This window comes from Polypterus senegalus, chromosome 6 (genome assembly GCF_016835505.1).
Source record: "Polypterus senegalus isolate Bchr_013 chromosome 6, ASM1683550v1, whole genome shotgun sequence".
In the NCBI taxonomy this organism is placed as follows: Eukaryota; Metazoa; Chordata; class Cladistia; order Polypteriformes; family Polypteridae; genus Polypterus; species Polypterus senegalus.
Genome location: NC_053159.1, coordinates 185,399,828 through 185,416,068, shown reverse-complemented (window position 1 = coordinate 185,416,068; position 16,241 = coordinate 185,399,828). Strand labels below are relative to the sequence as shown.

Below are 16,241 nucleotides of genomic sequence, written 5' to 3'. Positions count from 1 at the left end.
TATTAAAAAGTCATATGGCACTGGGAAGAAAGGAATTTCTGGAGAGATTTTTGTGGGTTTTCAAAGCAACTGTCCTTCCTGATTCACTGAAGTTACGTTTTCTACATGTAATGGATGTCTGTCGTCAGTTGAGATTATTTCTAGTTTTTTTTTTTTAGCATTGTGTTCTGACACAAACTTGTCAGATCATCTACATCAGTCCCAATACGTTTAGTTGCATGGCTAGTAATCTGCTGACTAAATAGATTACAAATGCAAGCTTTCGAGGCATCTAAGGCCCCTTCATCAGGCAAGGACTTGTCTGATGAAGGGGCCTTAGCTGCCTCAAAAGCTTGCATTTGTAATCTATTTAGTTAGCCAATAAAAGGTGTCATTTCACCCTACTTTCTCCTGTATCAATCTAAGGCTAACATGGTACAACACTCTACTGCTATAGTAATCTGCTGGAGCTTTTTTAAATTTTGGTTTGTTAGATCACTAACCCAGGCAATGAAACTGAAAGTGATAACAGACTGCAATAAACAGACAACATGAGGTCCTTGTCTACTTTAAATAGTTTGAGTTTACGGAGTAGAAATAATTGCTGATTGCATTTAGAGAATTTTTTTTTGTATTTTTTTTCCAGTTAAGATTGTTATCTAAGTTGGTTCCTAAGTATTTATATTCATTTATTAATTCTACCTCCTCCACTAAAACAACAATGGGTGAACATACAGATTTCTCTCCCTTACAATCAAATATAATTTCTTTGGTCTTTTTCACATTCAGAGTGAGAGAGTTTTTATTACACCAGTTTACCATACAGATCACTTGATTTAGATAGTGGCTTTCATTCTCCCCAGATATGCGTCCTTTGAGCATACTTGATAATGGAGCAGTGCTCATTCTTCTGTCTCGGGTCATTTGTTTACAGAGTAAATAGTCATGGTGATAAAACGCACCCCTACAGACTTCCTGTGTTTGAATAAATGACTTTTGAAAAAGCGTCCTATACCTTGACTGTCTGTGAACGATTTAAAATGAATAAAAGGTGTTATTTTGCTTGACTTCTCACAACGATTTAAAAGAAAGTCCTGAATCCATAATAATCTTATAATGGGTTTATATTCCTCCTATTCAGTTTTCAGTATGCGAGGCTGGATGGTATTGAACACTGAAGAAAAATCCAGAAATAGTGCCCTGACATGTACCACACTGATCAAGAAAAGTATAGATTTGATATAAGATAACAAACAGCATCTTCAACACTTCTGGTTGCACCATAAGCAGGCTGATGGTTATCTTGAAAAGACTTGGTCTGTCAATTAAATTTTTTTCACCAAATGTTCGAAGCATTTCATTGGAATAGAGGTGAGTGCCACTGGTCTGTAGTCATACAGACAGCTTGGTGTGGAAACCTTAGAACCTGGGGTAATAACTGGTTGTTTCCACAGCTTAGGTACAACACCACAGGTAAGAGGCCAGTTACAAAGCAAATGAGAAACTGGAGAGAGCTGCTTAAAGCAGTACTGTAAGAGTCGACTTGATATGCCATCTGGCCCCACTGCCCTGTTTGTTTTAATCAACTTCAGATAAACTGAACCCTATCAGAGCAGAATTTGTGGTGGTTTAATACAGCATCTCCTTTACTTCTGCATTTTGGGGGCTGAAATCGCCTGTTACAGGTATCAACATTCTTGAAAATGAATTCTGTTTAAGCTCAGTTACATTGGCAGTCAGTGTACACGTTTTATTTTTTCTTTTAGCCATTAACCAACTGAGAGATGTTACAGTTAGAGTTGTAGTCCTGTTTTTTTAAAGCATTTGAGGTGTAACTGCTGAAGATTTTTGCAACTCTACCTCTGCCAAAAAAGTAGTGGAGTCCATGTCTCCATCATGTGAGCTAAGATGATTGGGCGTAATTTGTCAACTAATAATTTAGGGAACTTAATGGTTCAAGTCAACATTTAAGTGAAAAAGTTAGATATGAATACATAATTGAAGGATTGAAACTTTAAAGCACCCCTTATGAGAAGGATCTACAAGTCACAGTGGACTTGTCACTATATAAATCAAGACAATGGACAGTAGTGATCAATCAGGCTGACAGAATTTTAGGTTATATACCACCATAAGTAGAGTTCAAGTAAAAGGAAGTTATGGTTAAGCTTTTTAACACACTGGTGAGGCCTTATCTGTGCTACTGTGTGCAGGTTTGGTCTCTGGACTACAAAAAAAGACATAGCAGGGCTAGAGAAAGTCCAGAAGAGAGCGAGTAGGCTGATTCCAGGTCTGCAGTGTATGAGTTATGCGGAAAGGTAGAAGGAGCTAAACCTTCATTAAACTCGCATTTTGACATGATTGATGCTTTTAAAGTTAAGAAAGGAATGAGTTCAGAGGGTCTAGGCTGATACCTTAACACAAATTTTTCAATGAGAATGCAGAGACACGGGTAGAAAGTTAAGAGTAAATATCAAACAAATGTCAATAAAGTTTTTCCACACACGGAAACATAGGCATTTAGAGTAAACTATCAAGTAGTGTAGTGGACAGACTTTTAGAGACCTTGAAAACTATAATAAGTTTTAAATGGTCTTAAAAAAGGATTTGCCCATATTTCTAGTATTTCGGAAACTGTGCAAGAAGCCGTATACAAACGTAAACTCCTTGTTGTGCTAATTTCAGTTTCAGGTGATGTTTTCCCCGTTTTAAAATCAATCTCCTATCTAGGCTGATACCTATGATTGAATATATTTGACTCGCTTTCCTTTTTGTCAAGGTCTTTCTCATTACACAGTGGATCAATAAAATGCTGGATTACATAACCAGATTCCGTTCTGTTAGAAAAGGTGCTTTATTAAGTGCTCCTTTCAGAAAAAGAATTGTCTGATGATTCTGTGAATCAAAGGTGTATGGCTTTGAAATGTAAGAGTTGTCTGGATTATATTATTTTGTTTGTGTGTCTCAACATGGCTGTAATATGTCTACTTGTGCTTTCTTAAAGAAAACCTACATTACACAAAGCTTCATCATTAGGTAGGAAATGGCATGTTGCTAGCTAAAGAAAGTGTTTCCCTGGCATTATGGCATAGCACAAAAATATCTGTACTAATAATTGTAACGTCTGTCTACAAATGCCAGTTACCTAATCAATACACCACTTGTGTGACATGAAAAGAAGCAGTAAGTTTTCTTTGTGTGCTTTTTCTAGAGTTGGAGGTTTTTATGCCAGATATTTAAAATACATAAATATTTATTGTGGGAACTTATATTTAAATTTTTTTAAAGATCTGGCAAGTGTTCTTTGCCATAACTCATGTTTTAAAAGTAGCCAATGTTGAAAGGATTTTCTTTAGGAAAAATACTACTTTCTCCTTTATACAGTATAATGTCTGTCATAGCAGTCACCGCCCCATGATGATTTACAAAGAAAGTAAGAATACCAACCATCAGAAAATAACAAAAATGCTAGCTGAATGAAGGGCAGCATTATGGCACAGCAGTTTGGGATATCTTACTAATCTGGCATCCTGGGTTTACATCTTGGGCCATCTTTGTAGAGTTTGCATGTTCTTCTGTCTCTGTGTGTTTTCCTTCATGCATTCCAGTCTTATGTCTCAAAGACATGTAAAGCAGGTTAATGAGCAATTCTGAATTGTCTTGGTGTGGGTGTAACTGAGCCCTGTGAATCATTGGTGTCCCATCTTAGATTGTTCCAGCTTTGCATGTGATGCTGCCAGGCTATCCTTCAACACCCATTACCATGAATTGGACATGGCAAGTTTGAGAAACACATGGATGACAAATATACCATATATACTCTCGTTTAAGTTCTCCCACGGATAAGTCAGGGCTTGATTTTACAGTATAATTTTTTGTATTTTATAGTGTCAGTCATATAAGTTGAATGCGGAAAACTCACGCTATTGGTCCAAGAATATGATATGCTAATGCCCACCTGAGAGAGTAACCACAGAGCACACTGCCTTTTTTCCTATGTATTGTGCCTGCGTGACCACACGGTGACACCCAAACTATTCCGAAGTGACATTTGCACTGTTTTGTGTTTTTTGTATCTCACACCCTCATACACCTTTATCATAAGAGCATCCCTTATCTACGATGGAGCGTTCGATCAGAAGAAAATATGAAGCTGGTTTTAAATTAAAAGTCGTTGAAGTGGTGAAAGAAATTGGTAACTGCGCTGCTGCAACAAAATTCAATTTGTCTGAGAAACCAGTGCAAGATTGGAGGAAGCAAGACGATGTAAAAAAAAAATTAAAAATTAATTGTCATATTTTTGAACAGGCATACAAGTCGATGTCTGATTTTATGATCGATTTTTTTGGTTTCAAGACCTGACTTATATTCAAGTATATACGGTACATTACTTACCACAAAATTCAGTTTAAATTGAAATTGCATTGATATTCTGTTTGAGCTGAGTTTTGATTTACATAATTTGATAGACTGTCAGAACTTCAGAGGATATGTATTTTATGTTCTCCACTAATGCATGCAGATGCATTCTGTCATTACTGTAATAATTTCTAATATTACTCATTGTTACACAAATATCTGAGTACACAAAAATGTGGTTTCTTTAATGATGTAAACAGTTTAGTTTAAATGTGTCAAATGAGTGGTTGTTCGTGGTGTGCCAAATGAGGCACGTTAGTTGCATTGTGAGGGAGTGTCAGTTGTGGCAGTACTGCCATGTGGCACAATTCCATGAGGGTGATCTGCCTCACAGAGACCTAAGAGGCTGGACCTGGGCAAAAAGACACCCATGTAACACCTGGGCCCCAACCTGACCTAACCTGGTCCTACTTTCCAAAAAAAACTAAATCCTTAAATGATAAGTTTAAGTTTCAAATTGAAGTTATTTCTTCATAATCCTGCTAAATAGTAATTTCTTACATTAATTTTTGTTATTTTTCATAAATTTTAAAGTATAACTAGCCTGCTCTTACTTTTTGTAATGGAGAAGAAGGTTACCAGGGTCCCAGTGTGAAAATAAAAAGAAAGAAAATGTGCCTTCTGCATTTCTGAGGCGTGCTTGTGACAAAGCTTTCTATAAATAATAATTTTGATATTCTCAGTACTGTAAACCTCTGCGCTGTTCACCACCACTCAGTGTAAATTTCACTCCGTACGCTATGTACAATAGCAACACAAAATGTAATAGGGAAAAAGTAGGTGGTGTTTAGGAAAAAATATGATTTGAGTGCATATCTGTGTGGTGTTACAAGCTATGGCAGAACATAACTGCAGAAGAAACAGAATTGCAAAATCGGAGCAATAAGCAGAATGTAACTTGGTGAGGTTATAGCTGGTGGGTTGGTGCTGCAAGCAAGAAAAATAGCACCAATAATCTGTGATAGCAAAAAACCCCCCCGATAAATTTGGTAAACAATTGATCTATCGACAATTTTAATTAATTGATTATCTAACTACAAAATATTGTCTAAAAAAATTCAAATAAGCATATGAATGTGAGCTGATCTTTAGTATTTCTGAAATTATAAAATATATCAACATAAGGGCATGAAGAAACACAATTAAAATAACTCCAGTAAGAAGACAAATCATTTTTGATAAGTGTTATCTTAAATCAAAAATGATTAATAGACTTATGAGTTGTTGTCAGCAGTCCAACTTGAAATAAGTCCAAATAATTAGGCTTTTGAGTTTTTGTAGACCTTAGAGTTTCAATGAATCCACTCTTTCTCATTTCGCAGGTATTTTTTAAAAATCCACCATAAATTGAGATAGATGTTATTCAGAGATGTCATGAATGTACTGTCGGCACTAGGCATATTTGGCATAAAGCTGAAATCATACTGTAAGAGACATGCAAAGCATATCTCCTCAAAAGAAGATTGAGAATAAAGGCAACAGATACTATAGTTTTTGCAGTTGCAGAACATTAAATAATTAAGTTTTACACTACTGGCTTTGGTACAGCTTTGTGTTTTTCTGCAAAGGGGCAGTGACTGTACAACAAGCTTTTTTAATTCCCCATTGCTTATTATTGCCATCATCACTTATAAACATTTAATATTTATGGAAACATTGATGAGCTGGCCTGAAGATACTCAGGGGGCTCAGGTTATTGCCTGAAGGCAGTTTTGGACTTGCATCTTGAAACAACTCACAGTGAGTTTTAGACCAAATGCATGACATTGAAGGATATTAGTTGCTATGTGTTTGGTACTCCTCAGTCACTGGAGCTGTCACTTGGAGTGAATGACAGTGCATGAAAAATTGCAAGCTTGTATCCAAGTTTTCACACTAATTCTAAGTGACGTTTCGCTGTGGATTATTTTAGCAGCCCTTCAATGTAAAGAACGTGTTAAGAACCGGAGCACCACACAAAAGTAAGTAAATATCATAGGCATCTTGTTTAAAGTGTTCCAACTTGTATATCCACAGCACTGTAATAAATTCATTCAATGCCACAAAGTCTTTAACCCCAAGACTGCTCTTTAAAGGTTCAGTACAGAATTGCTTGATCTGAAATGCAAAAGAAACGATGAGAATTATAATGTACTAGCCAACGCGCCACCGATTTTTTTTTTTATGATTTTTAAGCACAAGGAGAAAATTAACATTTGAAAAATAAAATCGGTAATGTAATAAATCAGCAAGAAAAGCAACTTTGTAACAATGCACGGAATGAACCAACACGCAATCGTCCTTGTCTGAAAACTGGCGGACCGCCATCGTGCCTTGTCCTGCCAGACGGAGGGATGCGAGTGTACTGTGCTCAGGCACATGTGGAACGGCAGGAGAGGAGAAGGACATCCACTCGGCTCCCTCCGTTATGCTAGTCTACTGATATGTCGTTCAGTATGCATTGCCCGCTCATGTGCCCACCTCCAACTCGTCACTTGAGTCGTTGTCGTCCTTACACAGTCCAGATTCACATGTGATTCACGTAGACGTTTCATTTCTCTGTGCGGTTTTGCCTGCTTTTCTATATATAATCCACCAAGACACCCGACCACGGTAGTAGCGAGGTGGGAGGGGGGTGTGCGCAAAGTGTAGGGACGCAACCAGTGGGAGCGTATGAGTCGCACTTAGTGGGAATTCCACGGTTTGCAGCCCGAATGGGGTTCAACGGCTTACCCACACCTCTCTGCGCCGGGTAGACACACGCTCAATCTCATGCATAATTATTTATTGAATGCTAAACACTTCTGGAAAGACACGGTTGTCTAAAACTGGTTGGTGTGAGAATACAACAGTAAGTAAATGAAAAGATGGAACTCTGGAGAGCGCAAAATACAGCACAATAGTGAAGCCGCGGCATAACAAACGCCGCATAATTTATTGATGGTTGAACACTTCTGGAAAGACACAGTTGTCTAAAAAGGGAGGGTTTGAGGATACAACAGAAAGTGAATGAAAAGATGGAACTCTGGAGAGAGCAACATATAATTGTCCGTGAGTGAAGAAGACGCATGTTTGTCGCAGATGCGAATTGCTGTATGTAGCGTGTAAAACAGTTTGCTATGGTGCACGCAGTCGTGCGTCGTAACCGAAAACTCGGTTTTTAAAGACTGCTGACTTCATTGTGTTTTAACCTCAGTTGTAAAGGATATTTTTAAGGATCCCATGGGATACCCCACGCAAACCGTTTTACACGCTGCATATGACGATTCACCTCCGTGAGAAACATGCCTCTATGAACAGTCAACGTGGCTCGGAGATGCCATGAGTTGGTGGGCGTGGCTCCTTCCTGCGTGCGCCATAGGTGTCTTGCTTGTCGGCGGCTCAGTGAATCCACGCCGGCTTTCCATGGTTGTCTTGCCTTAGTGAATTATATATATAGATGGACTGATTTTTGAATAATGGACAGACTTCAGGAGTTTCACATTACAGGCGTCACAAAAAGGTGGGGATAAGCATTTGTGAAGAGTTACATAGTACGGCTTTTGGCTATCTGAATTGTATCCTGTTTTGCTTGGTTTCTGGGTAAAACTAATACAGTAATTATTATTTATAGATGGTTTTGCTTTCTTATTGACAGGAAGAAGAAACAGAAGAGGTAAAAGACATTGACCTTGCACGGTTTATTCCAAAGGAAGTTGATGATTCAGGCATTACTGTTGCTGCAATGGATAGGTTTTCAGCGTTAACTGCAAAGTCAACAAATCAGAAAGATGGTGAGTCTGAAGTCTTGTGTCTTTCTCATATTTCTTTCAAATGTATGAAAAATATTTACATTGGACATATAATTGACTTTCCATGCCTAAATTTTAAAACTATACATTTAATTGCCCAAAGTTTAGAATACATTTTAATTAAAACGCAGCTATTCTTTAGGGGTATACATTAAAAGTATTATAGACACACTGAGGTATGTTCAGTATAGTAATTTTTCTTCATTTCATGTACCATCCTTGAATCTTAACTGTTATTTGTCTCATTGGTCTACCTGGCTGCCATTCCTACAGGCAAATTACAGTAATTAACAAAATGCTATGACTATGCTAAACTGAAGCCATGGAATGTTTTAGTGCAGAAACATTTTTTCCCATCTTTTACTCTGAAATGTAATTTTTATTCTAGCAAAAGCTAGAATTTTTATGTCAAGCCAATTTAAAACTGTGCTGGTCTCTGACTGAAAGCACCAGTGCAATAAAAGATCCTAAAGTACCTGTAAGTCTGTTAATTTGGTATTATATATTATGTTTGGCAGCCCAGTTATTTAGTAAATATATAATTCTTCTTGTAGGCGTTTACACTGTATATCAAAAGTAGCCACTCCCATTTTCTAATGCTATAAGTAAGGTCACTTTTTAAATAAGATCCTCTAACCAACAATATCTATATAATAAACAAATGGATCATTATTAGAAAACAAAAACATCTAATTAGTTACAGAGTTTGCGTAAATGTATGATTAATGTAGTTCAATAGTTAATCCATGTTTCTGGAAGACTGACTGTAATACAGTTAGCCTTTTATTACCAGCAGTAATGATTGGAGTGAGTTAAGATTATCCAGAATCATGGTCAAAATAGAAATGCTACATGAAATGCAGTGTTTGAGATCCAACTGTGGAAGTCTTGTTGCAACTTTTATTCCCTTTAGTTAGTGTAGTCTTAAGTCTTTATTGGGAAATGTTAGCTGCTTATGTTGTCATAAAGTGTGTAATAGGATTTGGGTTGGTAGAAATAATGCAGGTTTTGTGTTGAGGGTGTGCTTATGTATAGTGAGATTTGAGTTGCTTAAACACAGGAAGTCAGTGACCTGGATAGATAGGTAGGCGGGCAGACAGTAAATAAGGAAAATAGAACACTTGGATTTTGAATAAACCTTTACGGCATGACCACGATTGTCTCATTAAATACTACTGCTTTAGAGTGCCCTCCATAAGGTTTGGGCCAGAGACAGATTTTTCCTATGAATTGCCCCTGTGGTCCATAATTTTAAATTGGTATCCACACTAAAATCACATTTGAATGAAGTGCTCATTCTCAGATTTTATTAAAGGATATTTTTATACATTCTGGTCTCATCGTGTACAGGGTGGTCCAGATCTAATTATTCAGATCCAGATCGTCTGGATGACTGTGATTTAAGCGGGGACGATTCCAGTTCGGCGCGAAGACGATTCTTTATGTTGTCAGTTCGCACACTTCTCAATGGTCCGAGATTTTTCGGGTGATTTTCTATGTGATAAACATTAATAAGTTATAGCGTAATGAAAATTGCGTAACTAGATCTGAACCACCCTATAGAAATTTCAGCATTTTTTAAGCCCCCAGTTCCTGCTGCCCCAGAACTTTACAGAGATTCATAATGTTTGGGACCCATTTGGTTTGACTGGCGTTTGTGATTACTCTTGTGCTTCATTAGTGCAGAATTTGATTGCCTTTGGAGTTTGTTGTTGCCTTTTTCAACATACTGTATGGATCCCCAAAGCTATAGACAGAAGAATTCTCGGAATGATGATGCATAAACCCTCAAATACCTGTTCAACAGATCAGACATTTTCCTCCAGATGCAGAAGTGGATTTGTCAATCACTACAATCCACATACTTCATAAACTGAAAGAAAGACACTACAGAGGAATATGCAAACCAGTAGTTAACTACACAAGCAGGATTGCCAGGTTACTGCTTGCCAATAAATACTTAAAAGAGCCTGCTGATTTCTGGGAAAAGATCTCGTGGACAGATGAGACCAGAATTAACCTGTATTAGAGTGATGGCAAGAGGAAACGGTGGAGGGAATAATGAAGTTTCCAGGATCCAAAGCATACCACCTCATCTGTGAAACATGGTGGAGGGTTTTATGGCCTGGGCATGTAGTAATACAGATACAAATTCACTGATTTTCACAGGTGATGTAACTGCTGATGGCAGTAGTAAAATAAATTCTAAGTGTATAGAAGCATCTTATCTTAAGGGCGTTGAACGCACTGTAAAAACGGATCAGCTGCTGGCTTGCTGCTAGCTGCTACCGAGCTGCATGATCTGCATGTCTCGCTGTGCGTCGATCATTTAAAAGCCTGTACAGCATCTGTCCATTTGTCTAACTTTGTAAGTAGGGTGTGATGTGCAAGAAGTCTCGTTGGACTTCAAAATGTCTCTCCGAGATGATCACGTCTTGACCCAAAATTTTTTTATATAATAAGACATATATAGACACACACACACACACATATATATACACACACCCCACTGCTACATCCCAAACATTATGGTGCTCTGACATGATGGGAATTGTGCATTTAAAAAAAAAATAGTAATTTCTACATATTTATAAAAAAAAAAAAAAAGTCCTTTAATTAAATCTAAGAATGAGCAAATAGATATCAAAGGCACTGTATAATAGACAGAGAGATCTGAAAGGCACTCTATAATAGATAGATGAATAGCTAAAGATATGGACGGATAGATATGAAAGACACTATATATTGAATGGATGAATATGAAGGGCAGTATATAATGGAAGGATGGATAGATAGGAAAGGTACTATATAATGGATGGCTATATAGGTATGAAAGGCACTATGTAATGGATAGATGGGTATGAAAGGCACTATATGATGGATGGATAGATATGAAAGATGCTATATAATAGATGTGGATAGATAGATATAAAAGCACTATATTAATAGCTAGGTAGAAAGAAATTTTATTTGGCTCTTTTACAGAAGCTCTTTCAATAAATAAATAAATGTATAAATAGATAAACTGTAAAGCCCAGTGATGAATCAAGGAAAAATGTGTCTTTGTCCCAAACATTATGGAGGATACTATACATCACAAGCTTAACTGGCTATTTTTAATATAATGAAACATTGTGGCACTCATAAGAGTGGCACTTCAGCTGGTCAGTCAGCAAAGAGATGCTGCAGTAGATAGATAGCATGTTGTGTCTGTTGCTTTAGTTTTGGAGTGTGTGAGGTTTTTTTTGTTTTTGTTTTTTTTGACTAGTTATTGTGTAAGCTAGTTGATTAATACCACATCAGATTTGTTGCTCTGCTCATAGACCCCGATGATGGATAGTTTGACCGTAGGTATATTTTTCTTGGTAACACTTCAAACCTAAAGCGAGTTCCCACTGTTGCTGTATTTTTATATTGCCATTTTTAGCAAGTTGTTTTGGTTGCAGCTTTACTGGGGAGTGGGGGTTGGTGGTCAGCTTGTAGTTGTTGTGGTTTATAGGCCAGACTGCCTACAATCTGATTAAAAGAATGTTAAAATAAAAAACATTATGGATGTGGGATTGATCAGCCCAAGTCTAGTTCATCTAGACAGCGTTTGCATCTTTTATTAAAAAAAACAACTTTTTTTTTAAATAACATTTACTTTGCTGATAGTCACTTTTATTTACCAGTATTTAATGTGCAAGAATTTAACTTCGTAGCTCTGGTGCTACTAATAACAGAAAACGGCATCAAGTTCAAATAACATTAGTTAAACAACATACATTATAAACAGCTGCAGAACAGTGTAGGTATAAAGGAAATGTGCAAGTGAAAGTGTGTGTGTGTGGATAGTGTGTATCTGCATACACACATACACATGTTCATATATGGAAGAAAAAATGAATAAGCGAGAACATGAGCTAAATTACTGGGTTGTGAGGACTGTGGCTCCAGGAAAGAAATCATTTAGGTGTCTATTAGTTTTAGTTTTAATTGACCTGAAGCATTTAGCAGATGGGAGCTACTGAAACAAGTGATGACCTGGTTGAGATGAGTTGGTGGTGATCCTTTTGACATGGTTTATAATACTGGATGTATACTGGTCTCAGCAGACCTCACGACATGCTGTAATTTTGTTTTTGTTGTTTGGAGTGGACCTTTGCTAAACCAAACTAAACAACATTTAAAAATGTGATCACACTCTTAATTATGGCTTTTTAGAACTGAGCTAAGATGGGCTGGGAAGTATTTAATTTCTTTTGCTGGTGTAGGAAATGTATCTGCTGCTTAGACTAGATAAGAGTGTTTGTGATACTTGTTTCCAAAATTTGATGGATTCTACCATACTGACTGTAGAATCAAGTACTCTGGAGTCCATGACAGTTTGGACTGGTTCTTCTTTAAGGGACTGCTTCCCTTTTAATGTGAGAAATAAAATCTTTTACATCTTCAACAACTCTGTGCAGGCTAGTGCAGTTTTCTGTGCTGTGGTCTGCTGTGCTGTGGTCCCCCAGTGTTCAGAGCAAAGGATAGAATTACAATAAAATGGAGTGTCTTCATGAATAATGCTGCACATCCTCTCTCTGACACAACACTGATGACTTTCATACCACAAATTCGTCAACAGAAGTGTGTAAAGAAATTGACTGAGGCTCCTTCTTACCAACAGCAATACGTCTGCATAATGAAATGAAATTTTCTTTCTTTTCACATTTTTCTTCCTTTTTTATATATATATACACACACACACATACATACATAAAACAGAGATGTAAAGAGATTCTATAAAAACACAAACTTCCTCCTGGGAACAAATAAACTTCTATTCATCCAGAAAGAGGTTTTAGCTGCTGTTCAAAGCCAATTTCCACTGTTTTGATGATATTGAGTACCAAATTATCTGTAGTGAAGCCAGTCATTCCCTTTCTATATGTTGTTCTTTCCCATTACTAATTAGTCCAATGACGATGGTGTCATCTGCACACTTAATAATTTTTACAGTGCTGAAAGTTCACTGGACCTGTAGTCATTGGGTGTACAGGTAATAGAGTAAGTGGGGAAAGTGCACACCCTGTAAAGGTACCTGTGCTAATATGGAGACAGTCTGGGAGGTGTGCGCTCATCGAAACGTACTGTTTCCTGTTTGTTTAAAAAAAAACAACTGAATCCATTTACAGATGGAACCACTCAGCTCAGTTTGTGGAAGTTTAATTAACAACAGTTGAGGAACAATGGTATTAAATGCTGAACTGAAGTCTACAAAGAAGATTCTGACATGTGTTCCAGATGCTCTAGCATAAAGTGCAGACCCAAGCTCATAGCATCGTCCACAGATCCATTTGCCTCGTCTGCAAACTGTAGTGAGGTTTTGCAGTTTAGGGCAAGTAATAGTTAACTTCTACTTTACATTAATGGTGTGTTACACCACCATTCCACTCCTTGAACATTATTTTGACAGTTGCTAATAGATAGAAAATTCATCTTGTGGAGCAGTGACTTACCAGAAGAAAGACCTCACAAAAAGGGTGTAGTTGATGGCCCTCGGAATTTCCAAGGCCTTAGAATGACTTGTCAACACAGTGGTAGATTAACTGAGGTTTTTAAACTGCCAGCACAAAAATGGCCTAGAAGCTTATGTTCTGCAAGGATGTGTTTGTTAATAATTACCTTTCTTAGGAAATCCCCATGTTTTCAAGGCACCCTCTACCCCCACTTTACTGTCAAAATGCAAGCAAAATGCTGCTTCTATTAAATATGAAAATGCAGTCATCAAGCATATATGGATAAAAGTTTTCTGTTTATGGTGTATGATTTTTGGAAACTGTTGAAACCAGAAATAAACACCCACACTACAGAATGAAGCTGAGCTTAATCAGTGGTGATTGCTGGCATAGGTTTTTAAGAGAATAAGTGTTGTGTTGAAAACTGTGATTTCACAAAACTTTAATTTTGTTGTGATCTGTAATATAAATAAATAACTTGCCTCACACAATATCTCTTCTTATTCAGTCATTTTGAGGTGTAGGGCAAGTCTATGCTACTAAAATCAAAAGATGATCAAACATGAGAAGTCTATGAGAGTTAAGGCAGCAGATGGCCAGCTGGCAGACAGAAACCTCCCATGGTAAACTTAGTTGTGCTAGACCCTACTGGTTAAGGCCTACTGGCCTGAGCTTTGGCCAGATGATTAATTAAAGTTATTTTCTTATTCCCATTTAGTGTTTTGGTTTTGTTCTGATGTACTTATTGTACATTTTGTCCTGCCTCAGTTACTTCTGTGGAGCAGTGGTAGTACTGCTGTCATACAGTAAGAACACCAGGGTTTGTGTTATGGGTACCCCCTGTGTAGAGTTCTCACTTTCTCCCTATGTCCTCAGTTCAGAGACATACAGGTAAGGTGAATTGATGTTTCTAAATTGATTTGTGTGAACGTGTTCAACCTGCCATAGACTGGCTGCCTGTCCAGGGATTGTTCCTGTCTTGCACCCTAAAAGCTGCAACTTCCCCACAGCCCTGCTCAGAAAAAACAAGTTTTGCAAATGGATGGATGGATGTTACTTGCCATGTGTTATTTGTAGCGATTTCTGAGAAAACCTTTTAATGGCATGGTTCCATGGCGACCACCAGTTACTCAAGTTAATTAATACACATCCGTTATTCAATCGTATGCTTACAACATCCAGAACAAATGTATTTTTTTGCTAAAATAATAAAGAAGGAATACTATACTCAAAAATATTTTTATGTGTTACTAACTCCATCCCCAAATACTACCCTAGGATTTAACCTTTTTATGAGGGGAGTTAAAATGACCATAATTCAAAACTAAGTCATGATAATAATGTAAACTTTTATGTAGTCTTTTTTTTTTCCCTTATGTTTAATTTTCCATGCATTTATATTACTGCTTAAACTTGAATACTAACGGCATGTTCCAGTATAAAGAGTAATTGAATCTTCTGAGATTTTTGGCAAAAACAGGCAAACATTCTAAACTGCTTTTCACTAAAAACTTGTTGAACCTTTTACTAGTAGTTTTGTCCAAAGCTGAAAAATTTTGTTCCGTGTTTTTAAGTTTTAAATCACACAGCCAATGTACTGTATTTTCAAAAAAGGAGAGTGGGATATATATATATATATATATATATATATATATATATATATATATATATATATATATACAGTATGTGTGTATGTATATATATATATATATATATATATATATATATATATATATATATATATATATATATATATATATATATATATATATATATATATATATATATAGAGAGAGAGAGAGAGATTCAAAAAACAGAGCTTCTATCTTTTCACCTTGAAACCTGTACTGGCCTGTGATCAGCATAAAATGTCCTTCTCTGCCTGTTGCAGGAATGCACAGCCCTTGGCAGAAATTTGTCTGCATCAGGGGAACATGCCATAACAAAGAGCACTACATTTTAAATAAAAATTATATATCATATGATTGTTTTTCATTGGGGAGTCTGACTGAAGTAACTCTGAATCCTCAAGTGAACAGCTCCCATTTCATTTCCGCTTAAAATGCCAAAATAACCAACGTGAATCAAGCACAATTTGTTGATATTCCATATAACACATGAAGCCAACTTTAGTTAAATGTCTATTTCCAATATAACACCAGGCTAAACTATTTAAAACTGCAATCTTTTTATTATCAAGTCTGTATTTGAATTATGAGGAGTTATTAAAACAGGGCTCTGTCTGGATAGGTGGAAGTGAGATTTATATTGGCTAAAGTTTTTAACTGAAATAAACTTTGGCGATCGGCTTGATAATTTTCACATTAGTCACATAAAATGAAGGATGACTGATTTGCGCATTCACTGTTAATTATTTCACAAGTGCTAAGGCCTATTGTTTTTGTTTTAATCGGTCAATAAGTAGCTTGCACTGTCTAAAGAGTGGACTGAGCGAGTTTCTCAGACTTCAAAGTCAGCTTCAGAAAATCCACACGTTTCTTCTCATTGCATGTTCTGCAATGTATTTATGAATTGCCAAAAACTTTACTTCCTTTTGGCAACCATGAAATGCTTCTGTGCAGCAGAATCT

General features: G+C 36.7%; 1 protein-coding gene across 2 annotated transcripts in view; it reads left to right on the top strand.

Moving 5' to 3' along the window:
- Window positions 1-16,241, top strand: part of zc3h15 (zinc finger CCCH-type containing 15) — a 72,073-nt gene that overhangs the window by 40,747 nt on the left and 15,085 nt on the right. For both annotated transcript variants that reach the window (XM_039757721.1, XM_039757722.1), the window contains exon 9: window positions 8,015-8,150. In XM_039757721.1, coding sequence (XP_039613655.1) covers window positions 8,015-8,150 — 136 coding nt within the window. The remainder of the gene's footprint in view (window positions 1-8,014; window positions 8,151-16,241) is intronic.